Raw genomic sequence first — 15,780 nt, forward strand, 5'->3', positions numbered from 1 at the left:
TGGTTGGAATGCTGGCTGCTCCACTTCCGATCCAGCTCTCTGCTATGGCCTGGGAAAGCAGTAGAAGATGGCCCAAGTCCTTGGGCCCCTGCACCCATATCAGAGACCCAGAAAAAGCTCCTGGCTCCTGGTTCTGGATCGGCCCAGCTCAGACCGTTGTGGCTATTTGGGGAGTGAACCAGCGGATGGAAGACCTCTTTCTCTTTTTTTCTCTCTGCCTCTTCCTCTCTGTAACTCTGCCTTTCAAATAAATAAATAAAATCTTTAAAGAAAAAAAGTGTACAGAAGAAAACATTGATCCAACTAATTAAAAATAATCACAGCTAGCATTTGGGATATTTCTTGGCCTTTCATATAAGATATACTTTACACGATTAGGCTCTTACTATACGTAGCATTTGGGTTCTGTCTTTTCACTTAAACATTGTAAACTAATTTCCTTGTTTCATTAAAGATTCTTAAAGAAAATGTCTTGCTTAAAATTTAGTGTCTTTAGGTAAGAATTTATTTTATTATAAATGTATTAATCCATGCTTATTATTGAAAATACTAAAAGTAGAGGGTCTGAATTTATTTACTTGAAAGGCTGAGAGACAGACACACACAGAGGTCTTCCATCTGCTGATGCATTCTCTCAGTGCCTGCAACAGTGAGAGCCAGGGTGGGTCAGACTGAAATCAGTGGCAGGGACTCAAGGCTCAGCTATTTGAGCCACTCTCACAGTGCCCATTAGGAGGCAACTGGATCAGAACTGGAGCTGTGATTCAAACCCAGGCACTCTGCTATGGAATGCAGGTGTCCCAAGTGGTATATTAACCATTGAGAATAAAAGTTCTAATAAAAATTGTCCTCCAATATACAACCCACTTTTCAGCATTTTGATTTATGGTCTCCTCAGTCCTTTTTTGATGCTTATTTTTATATAAAATTGGAATGCTTTCCTCTTTAGTCATTATGATAAATTATTAAATGTGTGGTTTATGAATAAACAGAGCTTGGCTTCGCTAAGACCAAAATATGCCAAACTGTATCTACTTTTTTGGCAGTCATCACTGTCTTGGAAATGATGACTTTATGACTGGATGCAGGCCAATGTGATATGAATGGTAGATTGTGGAGTGAATTTGTAGCTAAATACCTAGGTTTGGAGAGGGAGAACTCTAAAAATGGGCTGTAGGGTACCAGGTTGTATGCTTGCCCTGTCTTGTCCAATATTTTTATCTACAAGTTAAAGTGCAATAATACAGTAATATCATTTATTGGGTGATGATGATGCTGCCTGAGTTTTATAGTAACTGTATAGAATGGGTGGTGTTTCACCTATTTTATGTAAAAATTTGGGTTTATGTAAAAACTTGAGACTTGGGTAATTTTCCCAAGATCAGACAGGTAGAAAGAGTATCTGAAGTAAAATTTCCTGAGGTTTTTTTTCTTTTTTTTTTTATTCTGGTTTTATTTTTTAAAATGTTTATTTTTATTTATTTGAAAGGCAGAGAGAGAGGGAGGATGAGGGAGCACAGTGGGTTCATTCCCCAAATGCCTGCATTGGCAGGTGCTGGGCCAAGCTGAAGGCAGGAACTCCCAGCAGGGCTGCTATGTGGGTGGCATCCAGGTCCTCGTCTCAGGGGATGCATTAGCAGGAAGCTGGAATTGGAAATGGAGCCTGGACTCCTGATTTGGCTGCTAAACATCCCTCTGATCTGCCATCCCTCCTGAAATGTTTAATCCTGTAAACTTTTTTCAGTAATTGTGGAAAGGTTATTTGAACTCAATCTTCGTGATTAAAATGCTAGGTACGATTTTTTTGCTTAGAACCTGACTCTTAGATGAAAGTCCTAATTCAAAAAGATGTGTTGGCAAAAGGATTTGGGTTAACCAGAGGAAAGGTCCTGGTGAATGGCTTCTTCAAATGCTAATACACGTGTGGAATCTATTCTGTTCCTCCTGGGATGCAGCCTTTATCTCCCCTTCTCTGGGTGGGAGGTGGAGTCTGGGGAACCGAGTGGGAAGGGCTAGAACCAGAGATTTAAAAGCAAAGCTTCCCTTGAGGGAGTTCCTTCCTGAGAAAGGAGCCTTGCAGACACTGCCATGGTAAGATTTGAAAGCTATTTAATTTTCTATGACTTGTCCGCCTTACTGCTGGATGGTTAGTAAGTCTGTTATTACTATTGTTATTGAAAAATGCAGCCTGTTTTTTCCTGTGCACTTAGACTGGAGTTTGAAAGTGGGAGTATTACCCCTTCAGGGACAGTGTCCTGGCAAATGCCGCAGTTCCCACAGGAGAATTTGCACAGCGCTGCTTAGCTCAGCGCCCCATCCTCCCTCCAGACTTCATGTTCATTTAAAATCTTAAAAAGCTGAGGCTTGGAGAATCTGATTTGTGTTCTGTTTTTAAATCAGAAAGTTAGCTCAGAAGATTTCTTCCAGATCTCAGGATTCTAAGAATTTCTAGCGTGCTCTGCATCTGTTGTACTTTGATTTTTTTTGATGTTTGAGATCCCAGGCACCCTTCTGGCGGTGTAGTAGCATTCTGTCCCCCAGATTCACCAGGAAGGGTAAGGGGTCTTCTGGCATTAACCCAGTAAATCATGTCTCGTGCATGATCCTTAGTACCTACCACTTAGGCACTAAAAATAGCTTAAGGTTGTGGCTGGCATCGATTGAAGTGAGCCAATGACGCTTTTCTAAGCAGGGAGTGTCACGCTGTTATTATTTTCCTAGGAACACAGGCAGACCTATGGGAACACTCGGGAACCTCTCTTAGAAAACCTGACAAGCGAGTATGACTTGGATCTCTTCCGAAGAGCACAAGCCCGAGCTTCAGAGGATCTGGTGAGTAGTAAAACTTCCAAAGCTGAGGACCACTTGCGACGGCCTGGAAAAGTTGGGAATTAAATGCCCTTTGCGGCTTGAGTCCTTTCCCCTTCCCCCAGCCATCCTGTCTTGACAATGCCCTTCCCATTCGTATTTAAAACGAATCACCCTCTTCTCTTCCCCTTACTCTACAATTTGTTCTTCTTTCTACCTCAACTGGAAGTTCCAGTTTAGTGGGAGGTAGGGAGGCTGGATGAGACTGTAGGTGCCCCTTTGTTTCAGTTGGGTAATTTGCAGTTGTGAGATACCCATCACAGTGGAGCTCCCTTGGGCTGGGGGGGGGGGGGACTTCCTCACTGCGCAATACAGTTAATCAGTTAACGTAAAAGAATGAGAAAAACTGGAGGGAATAAGGGAAAGGCTTTTGTCAGGTATTTCAGAATTAACCTTTGATCAGATTGTTTCTTAGAATTGGATCCTACTTAGTTTTGATACCCTAGGCAGAATTCCTCACAGCTGCTTGAAGAAAGTTTCTTTGATTTTACAGATTAGAGGTGTCCAGGGAAACACTGGACACCCCCACCCCTGCCTTTTTTTTTCATAGAGTTACTTATTTGAAAGGCAGAGCCAACAAATAGTTCACTCCCCAAATGGCTGCAGTGGCCAGGGCTAGACCAGGCTGAAGCCAGGAGCTCATGAAACTCCCACATGGGTGGCAGAGGCCCAAACACTTGCCATCTTCTGCTGCTTTCCCAGGTGCGTTAGCAGGGAACTGGGTCTGAAGCCAGACAGCTGGGATTCAAACCAGTGCTCTAACATAGGATGCTGGCAGCTGCTTAACCTGCTGAGCCTCTCTGCCGGCCCTTCCTCTCCTTTTTTATAATATCAGACACTAGATGCATTGAAAACTTGCAGGAGGCAGGATTGGTTGGTTGGGATAAGCTGCAGCTATTGCTGGTTTTTCTGTCCTGCTGTGGGTTGGGGCATTTCCTAGCCAGCTTGTCAACAACTCTCCACCTGCTTATGCTTACAACCTCCTCCTGCAGCCAACTCACCGCTGCTGAAGGGAGATAGATATCCAAAAGTATTTTCTACTTTGCAGAGTTCAGATTCCAGAATTAAATCGTCATCTCCAATGCAAAAATACTTTTTTAAAGGGTCTACTGTTTACTTTAAAAGTGGACATTTTGGATGTGTCTCCCAGAGATTCACACTGCTGTGTGAAAGCTGAGATAAGTAGCACACGTTCTCAATAACCTCTTGTTTTTAGTGTTACATTTTGTGTGTGTGTGGGGGGGGGAGTTTGTATCTGGTGGATCACTTTTAATCACTTGGTTTGGCAGATAAAAAATGTTGCCAAAGACTCATTCTGATGAGACTTAGAGTTGGGTAGGGAGCAGAGAAACCACTTTATTGAGATCTGTGCTCTGGACAGTGTAGAAAGCACCTTTTCTGTAAGCCTGCCTGGTTTCCCATGCTTTTGTAGACCTCTTTAATGTAGATTCTTCATGGATAAAAGCAAAATCTGTCTAGCCTAGGATGGTGGCAGGCACACAAGCTTACTAAGGGCCTTTAAAAACAAAGATGATAAATTCAACTCCTCTTTAACTTTTGTTTCTTCTTGGCAATAGGAGAAGCTAAGGCTTCAAGGTCAAATCACAGAGGGTAGCAACATGATTAAAACAATCGCTTTTGGCCGCTATGAACTTGATACTTGGTACCATTCTCCCTATCCTGAGGAATATGCACGGCTGGGACGTCTCTACATGTGTGAATTCTGTTTAAAATATATGAAGAGCCAAACAATACTCCGCCGACACATGGTAAGTTGCTTTGGGTTCTTCTGTCTTGCCCGCAATAGTAATGAGCCTTAGGATCTCCAACTTTTGCCCTAGAAATGATGTCTGTCCAGACAACTCGGTGGTCCACAAGCAGCGGGACAAAGGGATAGCAAATTGAAAGCCCCATTTCCAGGCAGGGTCTTAGAGTCTCACAATCTGGTGGCACCCCGGGCAGCTGACAGCCCTTAGTCACCTCCTCTCCTGTGCATCTTCCTGTCTCTGTCCTTGCTCCCTACTCTTCCCCATTTCTGCCTGGGAGTGTGAATTGCTTCTGCCCTAAGTTTTTGTGTGTTCCAAACAACACAGGGGCTTAATTTAACAGAGCAGGGACAGCCTGCCTTACCTTTGTATCACTAGCTACTGGCATGGGTAGTGGATGCTCAGGAAATGAACACCTACCTAAGAGATAGCAGCCTGTGACAGATCATAGTGTTTACAGAATGAATCTTTTGATGCTTTCTCCTAAAGCTGTTCAGTGCTTTGTGGTTTCTGAATGTTCTTGATGTTAAAACAGGAATAAAGACTTTCATTTAATTAAATTAACGTATTTATAAGGTTTATCTATTTATTTGAAAGGCAGAGCAGCACAGAGAGGGAGAGGGAGAGAGATCAGTCTTCCATCTTCTGGTTCACTCCCCAAATGGCCACAGTAGTCAGGTCTGGGGCAAGCTGAAGCCAGGAAATCCATCCTGATCTCCCACATGGGTGATAGGGGCTCAGGTACTTTAGCTATCACCTGCTGCTTTCCAGGGTGCACATTAGCAGGGAGATGCATCAGAAGCTGAGCAGCTGCGACTTGAACCAGTCTTCATATATGGGATGCTAGCAGTTCAAGTGGTGGTTTGACCTGCAGAGCCACAGTGCCAGCCACTGATTTTATTGTCAACCCAAGTGTTTACTAGATGGTTTTGCAGCTTGAAGCTGATTTTTCCCCCCGGTTATGAAATAAAAAGTCTTAAAGGATATTTCTGCCATGGAGCAGGACAGAGAATCCTCTTGTTCCTGTAGTCACAATGAATTATAATTTTGACTCGGGCCTTTTAGGGGAACTTCCTCCCCTTCCGCTGTTTGTTTCCAGGATTTCTGACATACTCTTCTCCCCAGTGCGGTGATACTGCCTTTTTTTTTTTTTTTTTTTTTTCCTTTTTTTTAAATTTGACAGGCAGAGTTAGAGAGAGAAAGGTCTTCCTTCCGTTTGTTCACCCCCCAAACGGCCGCCACGCTGGGGCACTGCACCGATCCGAAGCCAGGAGCCAGGTGCTTTTTCCTGGTCTCCCATGTGGGTGCAGGGGCCCAAACACTTGGGCCATCCTCCACTGCCCTCCTGGGCCACAGCAGAGAGCTGGACTGGAAGAAGAGCAGCCGGGACTAGTACCCAGTGCCCATATGGGATGCCGGCTCCGCAGGCGGGGGATTAACCAAGTGAGCCACGGCGCCAGCCCCTGATACTACTTTTTGTGTTCCCCATTCTAGAGCACTTGATCTGTAGTATTGTGGCCCAGAACTGCTACTTTGAATTAAATCTCCAGACTCCAACATACCTGCCTTGTGTGGGGCTAGAATAACAGAGGGGAGGTGATGGCTGAGGACTGGTTGAAATACTGGGCTCGGGGAATAATGGTGGTGTGAGAAGGACAGGACACTGACACAGGTTGCATACCAGCAGGATAAGTGAAACTTGGGTTTCTGTTGATGTGGGCTGCTACCATTTATGCTTTCCTTCTTTTTGTTTCTGATTCTTTTTAATTCATTTATTTGGAAGAGTGACAGAGAAAGGAGGAGAGAGAAGGAGAGGGATCTTCTGTCCACTGTATCATTCCCCAGATGGCCACAATGGCTAGTGCTGGGCCAGGCTGAAGCCAGGAACTAATAGCTTCATTCAGGTCTTCCATGTGGGTGGCAGGGGCCCAAACACTTGGGCCATCCTCTGCTGCTTTTCCCAGGCCACCACCAGAAAGCTGGTCTGTGATTCCTGAGTTGACCATAAGAATTATAAAAAATTGTTTATTCTATATGCACATACTTTTAAAACAGTATTTTAAGTATGTTTATTTAAAAGAGCTTTAAAGAGTTAGCCTTAGGTGCCAGCACTGTGGCATAGCAGGTTCAGCCATTGCCTGCAATGGCAGCATCCCATAGGGGAACCTGTTTGAGTCCTGAATGCTCCACTTCTATCTGGCTCCCTGCTATTGTGCATGGGAAAGAGGCAGATAACGGCCCAAATGCTTGGTTCCCTGTACCCTCTTGGGAGACCTGGCTCCTGGCTTCAGCCTAGCCCAGCCCTGGCCGTTGCAGCCATTTAGGGAGTGAACCAGTGGATGGAAGACCTCTCTGTCTCTCTTTCTCCCTCTCTCTCTAACTGCATTTAAAATAAATAAAACTTAAAAAAGAAAAAAGCATTTACAATGCTGGGTGACTGTGTTAACAATGGTAACTGGTGAGTGTGAGGAAGGGGGTGCCTTGTGCCCCCTTGTGGCCAAGTCCTCCTTGGCTTCCTGTTGCCACGTTGGCTTGCCATAGGGAGACCAACATCCTTATATTTCTTTATATAACAAAGAGAACACATTTTGAGGGTAGTAGGGCATGATTTTTATCAAGATAGTTGGTTTTCTAATCAGAAAAGAAGACCCTGGCGGTTAGATGATAACGAGAGGTTACTGGGAACGGTGAAAATAAGATTCTCAGCAACTCTAAGCTGCTGGAAATAAGCTGCTTAGGAATTTCCTGTTGGTTTCGGTGTTTTACAAGCAGGGGGATTCTTTTTTTTTTTTTTATCTGGCTTTTATGTAGTGTGTGATTTTAATCTCCTAGACTGAAATAGTGCCAGAATATAACCCAGAAAACTTGTTCTAAACTGCTATAACAATGTCATGAATCTATATTTGACTTTCAAAGCTTTTATTTGTTTTACTGGAAAAAAAAATCTCCCTTTTTTGCTGGATAAGTATCTCCCTCCACTCGTTAACCTAATGTGACCTCTGGTTCCTTTCCCCTGTGAGAGGCAGTCTTGTCAGGAGCTTTGATTGCTATGTCTGAACTCCTTTCTATTGCAGGCCAAGTGTGTGTGGAAACACCCACCGGGTGATGAGATATATCGCAAAGGCTCAATCTCTGTGTTTGAAGTGGATGGCAAGAAAAACAAGGTAAGAAGCACTGACCCGAGAAAGAGGTGGCAGCGTTTACATTCACAGGCTTCTGAAGGAGTGTCCTTTGTCTCCCTCACATGTTTACGTCAAGGAGATAGAAACTGTCTTTTTTGGCAGTAGGAGAGCTCTGTCTCATTAACAGTAATGCTGTGATCCTTAATTTGAGGCCTTAATCTGATAAGTTTAGGACTCACTGACCCACACCTGAACTGTTTCTTTTCCAGATCTACTGCCAAAACCTGTGCCTGTTGGCCAAGCTTTTTCTGGACCACAAGACACTGTATTATGATGTGGAACCGTTCCTGTTCTATGTGATGACAGAAGCAGATAACACTGGCTGTCACCTGATTGGCTATTTTTCCAAGGTTAGCAGCATCTGGAGATTAACAAATGAATGGCCAGAGCAGGGTGATCAGTGTTGGCGCATGGGTGCTCGAATCATGGACTGGAAAAGGTGGTGCCCTAGGCAGCAGTGACAGTTCTTTCTTTAAAAAGGGGAGGGGACACCTGTGTGTGAAAGATTATTTAATGAAAATGTGCGATTCTTTATTGAAAGCTTCTGGTTAATTTATATCTGAACTTATGCACTGGAGTTGCCTATTTTTTTTTAAGATTTAAGATTTATTTATTTATTTGAAAGGCAGTTAAAGAGAGAGAGAGAGACCCATCTTCAGTCTGCTGGTTCACTCCCCAAATGATCGCAATGGCTGGAGCTAGGCCAGTCAGGAGCCAGGAGCTCCCTCCAGGTCTTATACAGGTGCAGGGGCCCAAGGACTTGGGCCATCTTCTGCTTTTCCAAGCCGTAGCAGAGAGCTGATCAGAAGTGAATGAAGCAGCCAGGTCTTGAACCAGTGCCCATATGGGATGCCAGCACTGCAGGTGGTGGCTTTACCCCTAGGCCACAGTGCCAGCCCCATGGAGTTGCCTATTTAAAAGAATAAAAGATTTATTTAATTAAGAAGGAGAGTTACAGGGAGAGGGGAAGGGAGAAACAGCTGATTCACTCCCCAGATGGTCACAATGACTGCGGCTGGGCCAGGCTAGACTGAAGCCAGGAGCCCAGAACTCCATCCGGGTCTCCCATGTTGGGTGGTAGGGGCCCAAGCATTTGGGCAATCCTCCACTGCCCTCCCAGGCGCATTCACAGAGAGCTGGGTCGGAAGTGGAACAGCTGGTGCCCATATGGGATGCCAGTGTGGCAAGCAGTGGTTTAATCTGTACCACAATGCCATCCCCTGGAGTTGCCTATTAATTAACTAGCCCAGGCCCTCCCTTCTAGCCCTCAAGTCCACATCATACAGTCCAACCCACTCTCATGGCTCTACCCTCTTCTGTTTTATCAGCTTAAAGCCGGGAATATATTCCTTTGGCCTGGTTCTTTAGCCAGGCTCCTAGCACAGCCCCTTCTGTGATAATACCACTGTGCCTCTAAAGATCAAAAGCCAGATTTGGCTTATGACTTTTTAATACAACAGCTTCCTTGAAATATGATCCACGCAGTTAAAGTGTACCATTCAGTGGTTTTTAGTATATTTACAAAGTGTGAAATCACACAATTTTCATTATCCCATGAGGAAACCCCATACACATTAATTATCACCCCCCCATTTCCACCCAGCCCTTGTGTCTATAAATTCGCCTGTTCTGGATGTTTCACATAAATGAAATTGTACAATAGGGAGTTTAATTGTTTTTGGTCTCCTTCCAGAATGAGAATTTACTGTTTTGTTTCCTTCCTCTCTCTTCCAGTAAGCAGCCTTCTTTTGAAACACTGCTCTTAAAGAGAGCTACTGTAGGCTGATCCAGCAATCCGAACCCTCTTGCCCTGCTCTGTGACCATAGAGACCCCAGAGGTGGCCCCCTTAAGATGAGATCGGAGGTCTCAGAGCTGGGGAGACCCTTGGGTTAGTGATTTTGGCCATTATAAAGGGTGTAGATATAGATAGAACAGTTGCAAAACTGACAGCCATTACCCAGAACTGGCTAGCCGGATAGTTTGCAAATAGCCTTGTTTAGCGTCTGGGGGAGTGCTGAAACCTTTGGTTCCAAATCCCGATGACCTGCTCATCTGTTTGCTCTTGATTTTAGGAAAAGAATTCATTCCTCAACTACAATGTATCCTGTATCCTTACCATGCCTCAGTACATGAGACAGGGATATGGCAAGATGCTCATTGATTTCAGTAAGTGAAACTGCTAAGTCATAAGCTCCACAAGGCAAGGATCTTATGAATCTTGTTGGCCTTTCTGTCTTCTGGCCTCTGCGATGGCTCGCATGTAGTGGAAGTATGGTGATACTTGGGAAGTGAGTGAACAAGCAGGGAAAGCCTGCACACCGTCAGTCTGCCTGATATACATTGAATACTCAATAAATGTGGAACCCTGTGTGGGTACTTGATAGGAGATGGTGAGGACGAAAAAGTATGCCCTTCGGGATTAACCCAGTTTGAGACGTAAATAGAGCACATCCACGCATAAGGCTACAGATCTGTTCCTTGATGTTAGGGATTTCACTTTTGTTAAGAACTTGTTCAGGGGCAGTCCATAAACCTGATAGAAACTGAGTACACACTCCACCCTCACTAATCATGGATTCTGTTTGCAAATCTGCCTACTCATTAAATTTGTGACCCCAAAATCTGTCATTTTTGAACACGCACTGCAGGATGCGTACATTCCTAGCTGAGCTCCCAATGCATTGTTTCAGCTTTCACACCATAAACAAGTGTTTGTCTTTGTTGTCTTAGTGCCATGTTTCCCACAAGTTTGTGCTTTCTGATGGCGACTTAAAATGGCCCTTAGCATAGTGCTCAGGTGCTGTTTCGTGCTCCAAAGTGCAGGGAGACTGATGTGTCTACAGTGGCGGGATAAGCTGTCTTCAGGTGCTGTTGGCCAGGAGTTCAATGTTAACTGAATCAATAGTATATATCAAATAAGGTCTTCTGTACAGGAACACGTCAAATAAGATTATGTATTATGTATTGTTTGCTTGATGAACATGTGATCAGAGACTCAAAGGACTCCAATCCTGTATTTCCTAGGAGCAGTAGGTGGTTCAGTATTTGTTCTCTGTGTATACAGAACATAACCACTGTGAATAACAGAGAATCTGCTGTATATCATTCATTATTCACTGTCAAGTGACTTACTGTAATCAGAATTAGCCTTCCATGCCTTTTTTTTTTCTTTTGAAGTTTTGTGAATTTATTTGAGAGACAAAGTGACAAAGATCTTCCCCCCATTAGTTCACTCCCCAAATGCCTAAAACAGCCAGCACTGAGCCAGGTGGAAGCCAGGACAAGGAACTCCAGCAGGCCTCTCATGGGTGGCAGGAGCCCAAGTACTTGAGTCATCTGCTGCTTTCCCTGCTGGTATTACCAGGAAGCTGTGTCAGAAGCAGAGTAGCCGAGACTCGGCCCTGGGTACTGCAGTAATGAGATGCAGGTGTCCCAGGCGGCACCTTAACTTCCTGTGCTATAGAACTCATCTCCTCTTTGATTTTTAAGCCACCAAAGAGATTAATCAGGAAGTGGCATAATTCACTAAGGGAGGAGGGACTGTCTGTTTTTGAACAGGTGATACCTTTTCATAAACCTCATTTATGGAAGCTCTCTAGCATACACAGAGGTTGAATATGAATAATATAGATTGCCTTGTATTCATCACCCAGCTTCTGTATTCTCACCTTCAGTTATTTTAGTATCTGTAAAAGATAGGTTTATTATACCTTAAGAGACACACATACCCTCCAAAAAAGGCCAGAAACAATCCTTAGTATTGTAAACTGTAATATTCAGATTTGCCTAATTTTTTGATTTTGTGTTTTTTTTTTAACAATTATTTATACTCAGATCCAAGTAAAGTTGATATTGGAATTGGCAGAAGTGGCTTATAATTTCACTTTTAATTTAAAAGCTCCCCATCTCTTTTCCCCTTGCTATTTTTGTTGTTGAGAAAAGCCAGGGTAGTTAGTTGTTGAGTAGCGTTTCCCAGATGATGAATTTTGCTGAATGTCTCCCTGTGGTGTTGCTTTATGTATTTTGCATAATTTTGTATACCTCGACTTTTGGAAGTTTAGATGTCATAACTAGAGACTTCTGCAGGTTTTTCATACCCTTTACTACTTCGTAAGTGACGCTCAGATAATTTTAAAATTCAAAGCTTTGAAAAATGCAGAAAGCTATATAATGGCATAGCTTCCCATTTACCCTCTTCCAGAACATTCTGTAAAGGACCCTTGTTATTACAGTTTGTAGTGAAACCTTCTGGAGTTTGCCTACTATAAGTAAACACAGATAGACATTTTGCCTACACAAAGGCAGTGTGTTGTGCATGACAGCCATACAGTAAGTACCTATTCCACTGAATGTTTGAAGCCTACCTGATGATGCCAAGTGGACTGTCACCTTAAATCTTCTGGGTATCCACACTGGTCTTTGCTATTAGGATGAATTACAGAGTTGCCAGAAAAAGTCTGTGTATTTGTTCCTTGGCAGGTTATTTGCTTTCCAAAGTGGAAGAAAAGGTTGGCTCCCCAGAACGCCCACTCTCAGATCTGGGCCTCATAAGCTATCGCAGCTACTGGAAAGAAGTGCTTCTCCGTTACCTGCATAATTTCCAAGGCAAAGAGATTTCTATCAAAGGTTGGTTTTTGACATTCTGGAGTGGTTGTATTGTTACCTAAGGTGCTAACTCCACTGAATATACTACAACTTTTCACTTGGCCCGGTTCAGGCTTTGTAACCTGGAAAGATAATGCCCTATTCTGTGTTGCCTCTGAATGTGAGGGCAGAAGGCCCACTGAATGTGGACCACAGCAAAGTCCTCATCACAGCAGGTGCCTAGGATTTCAGAGCATCTGGCCCCTGGGAATGGTTATGGATTGGTCTCTGACATCTGGAGTTGCTAGCATTTTTGTTCTTTAAAAAGTCAAGAAGAAAAACTTCTTTGAATATTTTGCTACACGCAGGAGCTGCTAAGAAAGACATCCCTGTGTATTCATACAAGGGTAGAAGAGTTTATTTTGGTATATATTTGACCATGATCTCTGGCCTAGAGTAGCTTCTTGGTGGACTGGTTATATGGGTGTTCTGTAAATTACTCCTGAACAATTTGGGTTGAGTATTGAAGATTCTAACCATGTGATTGCTAAAGGGCCGGGGCCTGTGCTTTTGGGCCAGCTCTCATTAGCTCTTCCGTTTCAGAAATCAGTCAGGAGACGGCCGTGAATCCCGTGGACATTGTCAGCACTCTGCAAGCCCTTCAGATGCTCAAGTATTGGAAAGGAAAGCACCTGGTTTTAAAGAGACAGGTAAGGTTCTTATCAGCTGATTGCTCCTCGCCAGCTGCTCCTTGAGGCTTAGCAGAGCCAAGGAGAGGCCTTTGTTTGACTGCACGTACCTCTTCCCAGGTTTCATTTCTGTAGCTGGCAATGCTGTGATTATACTTATCTGCTGCCTTATCCCTGTCTGAAACTTTTGGTAAGCTCCTCTTTGAAATGTGGAGGCACAAGTTAAGCAGCTTTATGGTGCACCACATTACTGTCATCTGATGGTTTTCTTAGATTGGAGAAAGTTGCCCCTCTGCACAGGGGAATTGTCACAAACTCTAGGGCTTGTGGAAGTGATTTTAAGTCCTTTGAACAAATGCCATCTCAGCTTATGCCTGCTTTTAATTTTTCAGTTGACTCATGTCTTACAAAGATAGATGAATAATGATTTTTGGTTCTCTCTGTGGGCATAGTAAAAAATGGATTAGGTAGGAAAGCAGTTTGAAAATGTGTTTATCCTTTTTTTAATACGTAATATTAATTAACCCTTTTCCTTCTTGGCTGATAGTCATTTTGGAATCTGTCCATCGGAGCATGTCAGTTGAATGTGTGTAATACTTTGTCCTGTTGTTCTCCCCAGGACCTGATTGATGAGTGGATAGCCAAAGAGGCCAAACGGTCCAACTCCAACAAAACCATGGATCCAAGCTGCTTAAAATGGACCCCACCCAAGGGCACTTAAAGTGACCTGTCATTCTGAGCCAGCGAACCCCAGCAGTAGGAATCCGTACCCTAGGGATCTGTCTGTCATTTCTGTTGCTCTTGTGATTGGCAAGTACAGTATCCTTTGGGAAGGCCATCCCCCTCAGGACTGTCCTGGCTCCGACCTTTGTGTACACTGCAGACGCTGGTTCTGAGGAACTGTTGTTTCGGCCTCAGTGAGGTTGCCTGGCTGGGATCTGTGTTCGACTCGACGCAGAGCCCTCATAGCACTGACCCAAGGAGTTCTGTTATGGTACTGTACCTGTCCAGTCACTGGTTCTCTCCTCACGTCCTCTAGCCCCATGAGGTTGTGTTGTGTCTTCTGAACTTCGTACTAGTGCTTCTTGCCACCCGGTCACCAGACCTCCAAATACGGTTGTTGCCACCACCAGGACCCTTCCAGTTCCTCCTGACGCACGTGTTTTGTGGAGGGGCAGGGCAGAGGTAGCACTTGGGAGTGAGTGTGTGTGAGTACTGGGGGGGGTTCATTCACTTTGAATTTCATCTTGCTTTACTTTTTTTTTTTTTCCTCCATTTTTATTGAAAGACATGTTTTTGATCAGTACGGGGCTGACCAGAGCCACATAGTTCCGAAGAGTTTCCCAGGGATTAGTTTTGGTAACGTCACAGACTCCATCTTGAGGAGATGGAGAGAAGAATTAAGATTGTGTATTTTGATTTTACCTGTGAGCAGTGGGCAGGATTTTGGTGGAAAGGAATGGAAACTTCTTTTTGCCTCACCAAAAGTGCCCAGTCGTAAATGTTTTCTTCCCCGTTTACTCCCTGCCCTCTTTTATGTTTGCAGGTGCCAAAATAATTGACAGTTCTCCCTTCATGCAACATGTTAGCTCGTTAATTATACTGTAAAAGTCCTGTTCACTTGTTCAGCAGTACATAGTACTGTATGCCTGTACCAGGCAGAGTGCACCTGTGCTTGCACATGAGTTGCCCTGATTTTGTCCCAACATCCTGGGAGAATATGGAAGTGACTGTAAATGACTTCTGTGTCGCAGCCTGTGACTCAGCGAGGCAGGATGGCCGCCCTTGCCAAGGTTTGCTTCTCTTTGCAGCAGTGCCTCACCCTCCCTCTAGAACGACAGTGTTTCTGCCCCTCCGAGAGCTCCCCCTCCACTTCCTTTTTGGGATTTGCCATCGTCTTCTGTTCTCTGGTCTCCTATTTCTGGTGTTGTTCAAGTGAAGGAGGAGATGTTCCCTCTAATTTCTCTCTAGCCCGTTATAACCTGCTATCTTGGGGCAGCTTTTGATGTCTGACATGTCACCCTTCCCAGCTTGGTCTCCTACAACACTGCTGTCTTCATGTGGCACCCTCACCACAATCCCGACTCTGGTCATTTGTGCCTTTCTCTTGTCATCTCTGTACACTACTTATATTCACTGTGGGTCAGGGGAGCTAATTTTAAGCATGTTCAATGGCAGCTCCCCTCCAGTTTCAGTGTCACTGTTAAAATTTATCCAAAAGCAACTTCACTGGGGGTTTTCTTAAGGGGTGAAGGCCTTTTACAGATGCTAAACCCTTCCCCACATGTGGTAGAATGTGCTCTTCTATATTACTCCTCAATAAAGCATGTTCTCTGCTCAAGTCTGGTTTCATCCAGGGTTCTCATTTGTGTATGAAAATGATGTCATTGACCTGCTGCTGATAGTAAATGCACTTGGGATTTGTTTTCTCTAGCAGCAAACTGTTGAGGGATGTGGTTTGTGGCTGTGGACTTTTTTTCGATTCATGCAGACTATCTATAGAAGGAGTGCTAACTTTGAACTTGTCGTTGCTGAAACACATTCAGTCTGCCTAGCTGCAGTCCGGGCTCGTGTGTGCGCATGGCAGTGACCAGTCAGTAGCTCATTCCTGCATTCATTACCCTTTGGTTTGGGGGGCATTGGAACCAAGAAGAAGTTAGCATTAGGTGGGGGTACAGTCACTAACTTGT

The 15,780-nt window shown here is 44.2% G+C and overlaps 1 protein-coding gene across 2 annotated transcripts in view; it reads left to right on the forward strand.

Annotated features, from left to right (window-relative positions):
• Positions 1-15,431, forward strand: part of KAT7 (lysine acetyltransferase 7) — a 33,570-nt gene extending 18,139 nt beyond the window's left edge. For both annotated transcript variants that reach the window (XM_062175516.1, XM_062175515.1), the window contains 8 exons: positions 2,722-2,832; positions 4,446-4,637; positions 7,709-7,798; positions 8,026-8,166; positions 9,890-9,983; positions 12,297-12,443; positions 13,005-13,111; positions 13,710-15,431. In XM_062175516.1, coding sequence (XP_062031500.1) covers positions 2,722-2,832; positions 4,446-4,637; positions 7,709-7,798; positions 8,026-8,166; positions 9,890-9,983; positions 12,297-12,443; positions 13,005-13,111; positions 13,710-13,811 — 984 coding nt within the window. In that variant the 3' untranslated portion in view covers positions 13,812-15,431. The remainder of the gene's footprint in view (positions 1-2,721; positions 2,833-4,445; positions 4,638-7,708; positions 7,799-8,025; positions 8,167-9,889; positions 9,984-12,296; positions 12,444-13,004; positions 13,112-13,709) is intronic.
• The last annotated feature ends 349 nt before the right edge of the window (positions 15,432-15,780 follow it).

This window comes from Lepus europaeus, chromosome 18, assembly GCF_033115175.1.
Source record: "Lepus europaeus isolate LE1 chromosome 18, mLepTim1.pri, whole genome shotgun sequence".
NCBI classification, from domain to species: Eukaryota; Metazoa; Chordata; class Mammalia; order Lagomorpha; family Leporidae; genus Lepus; species Lepus europaeus.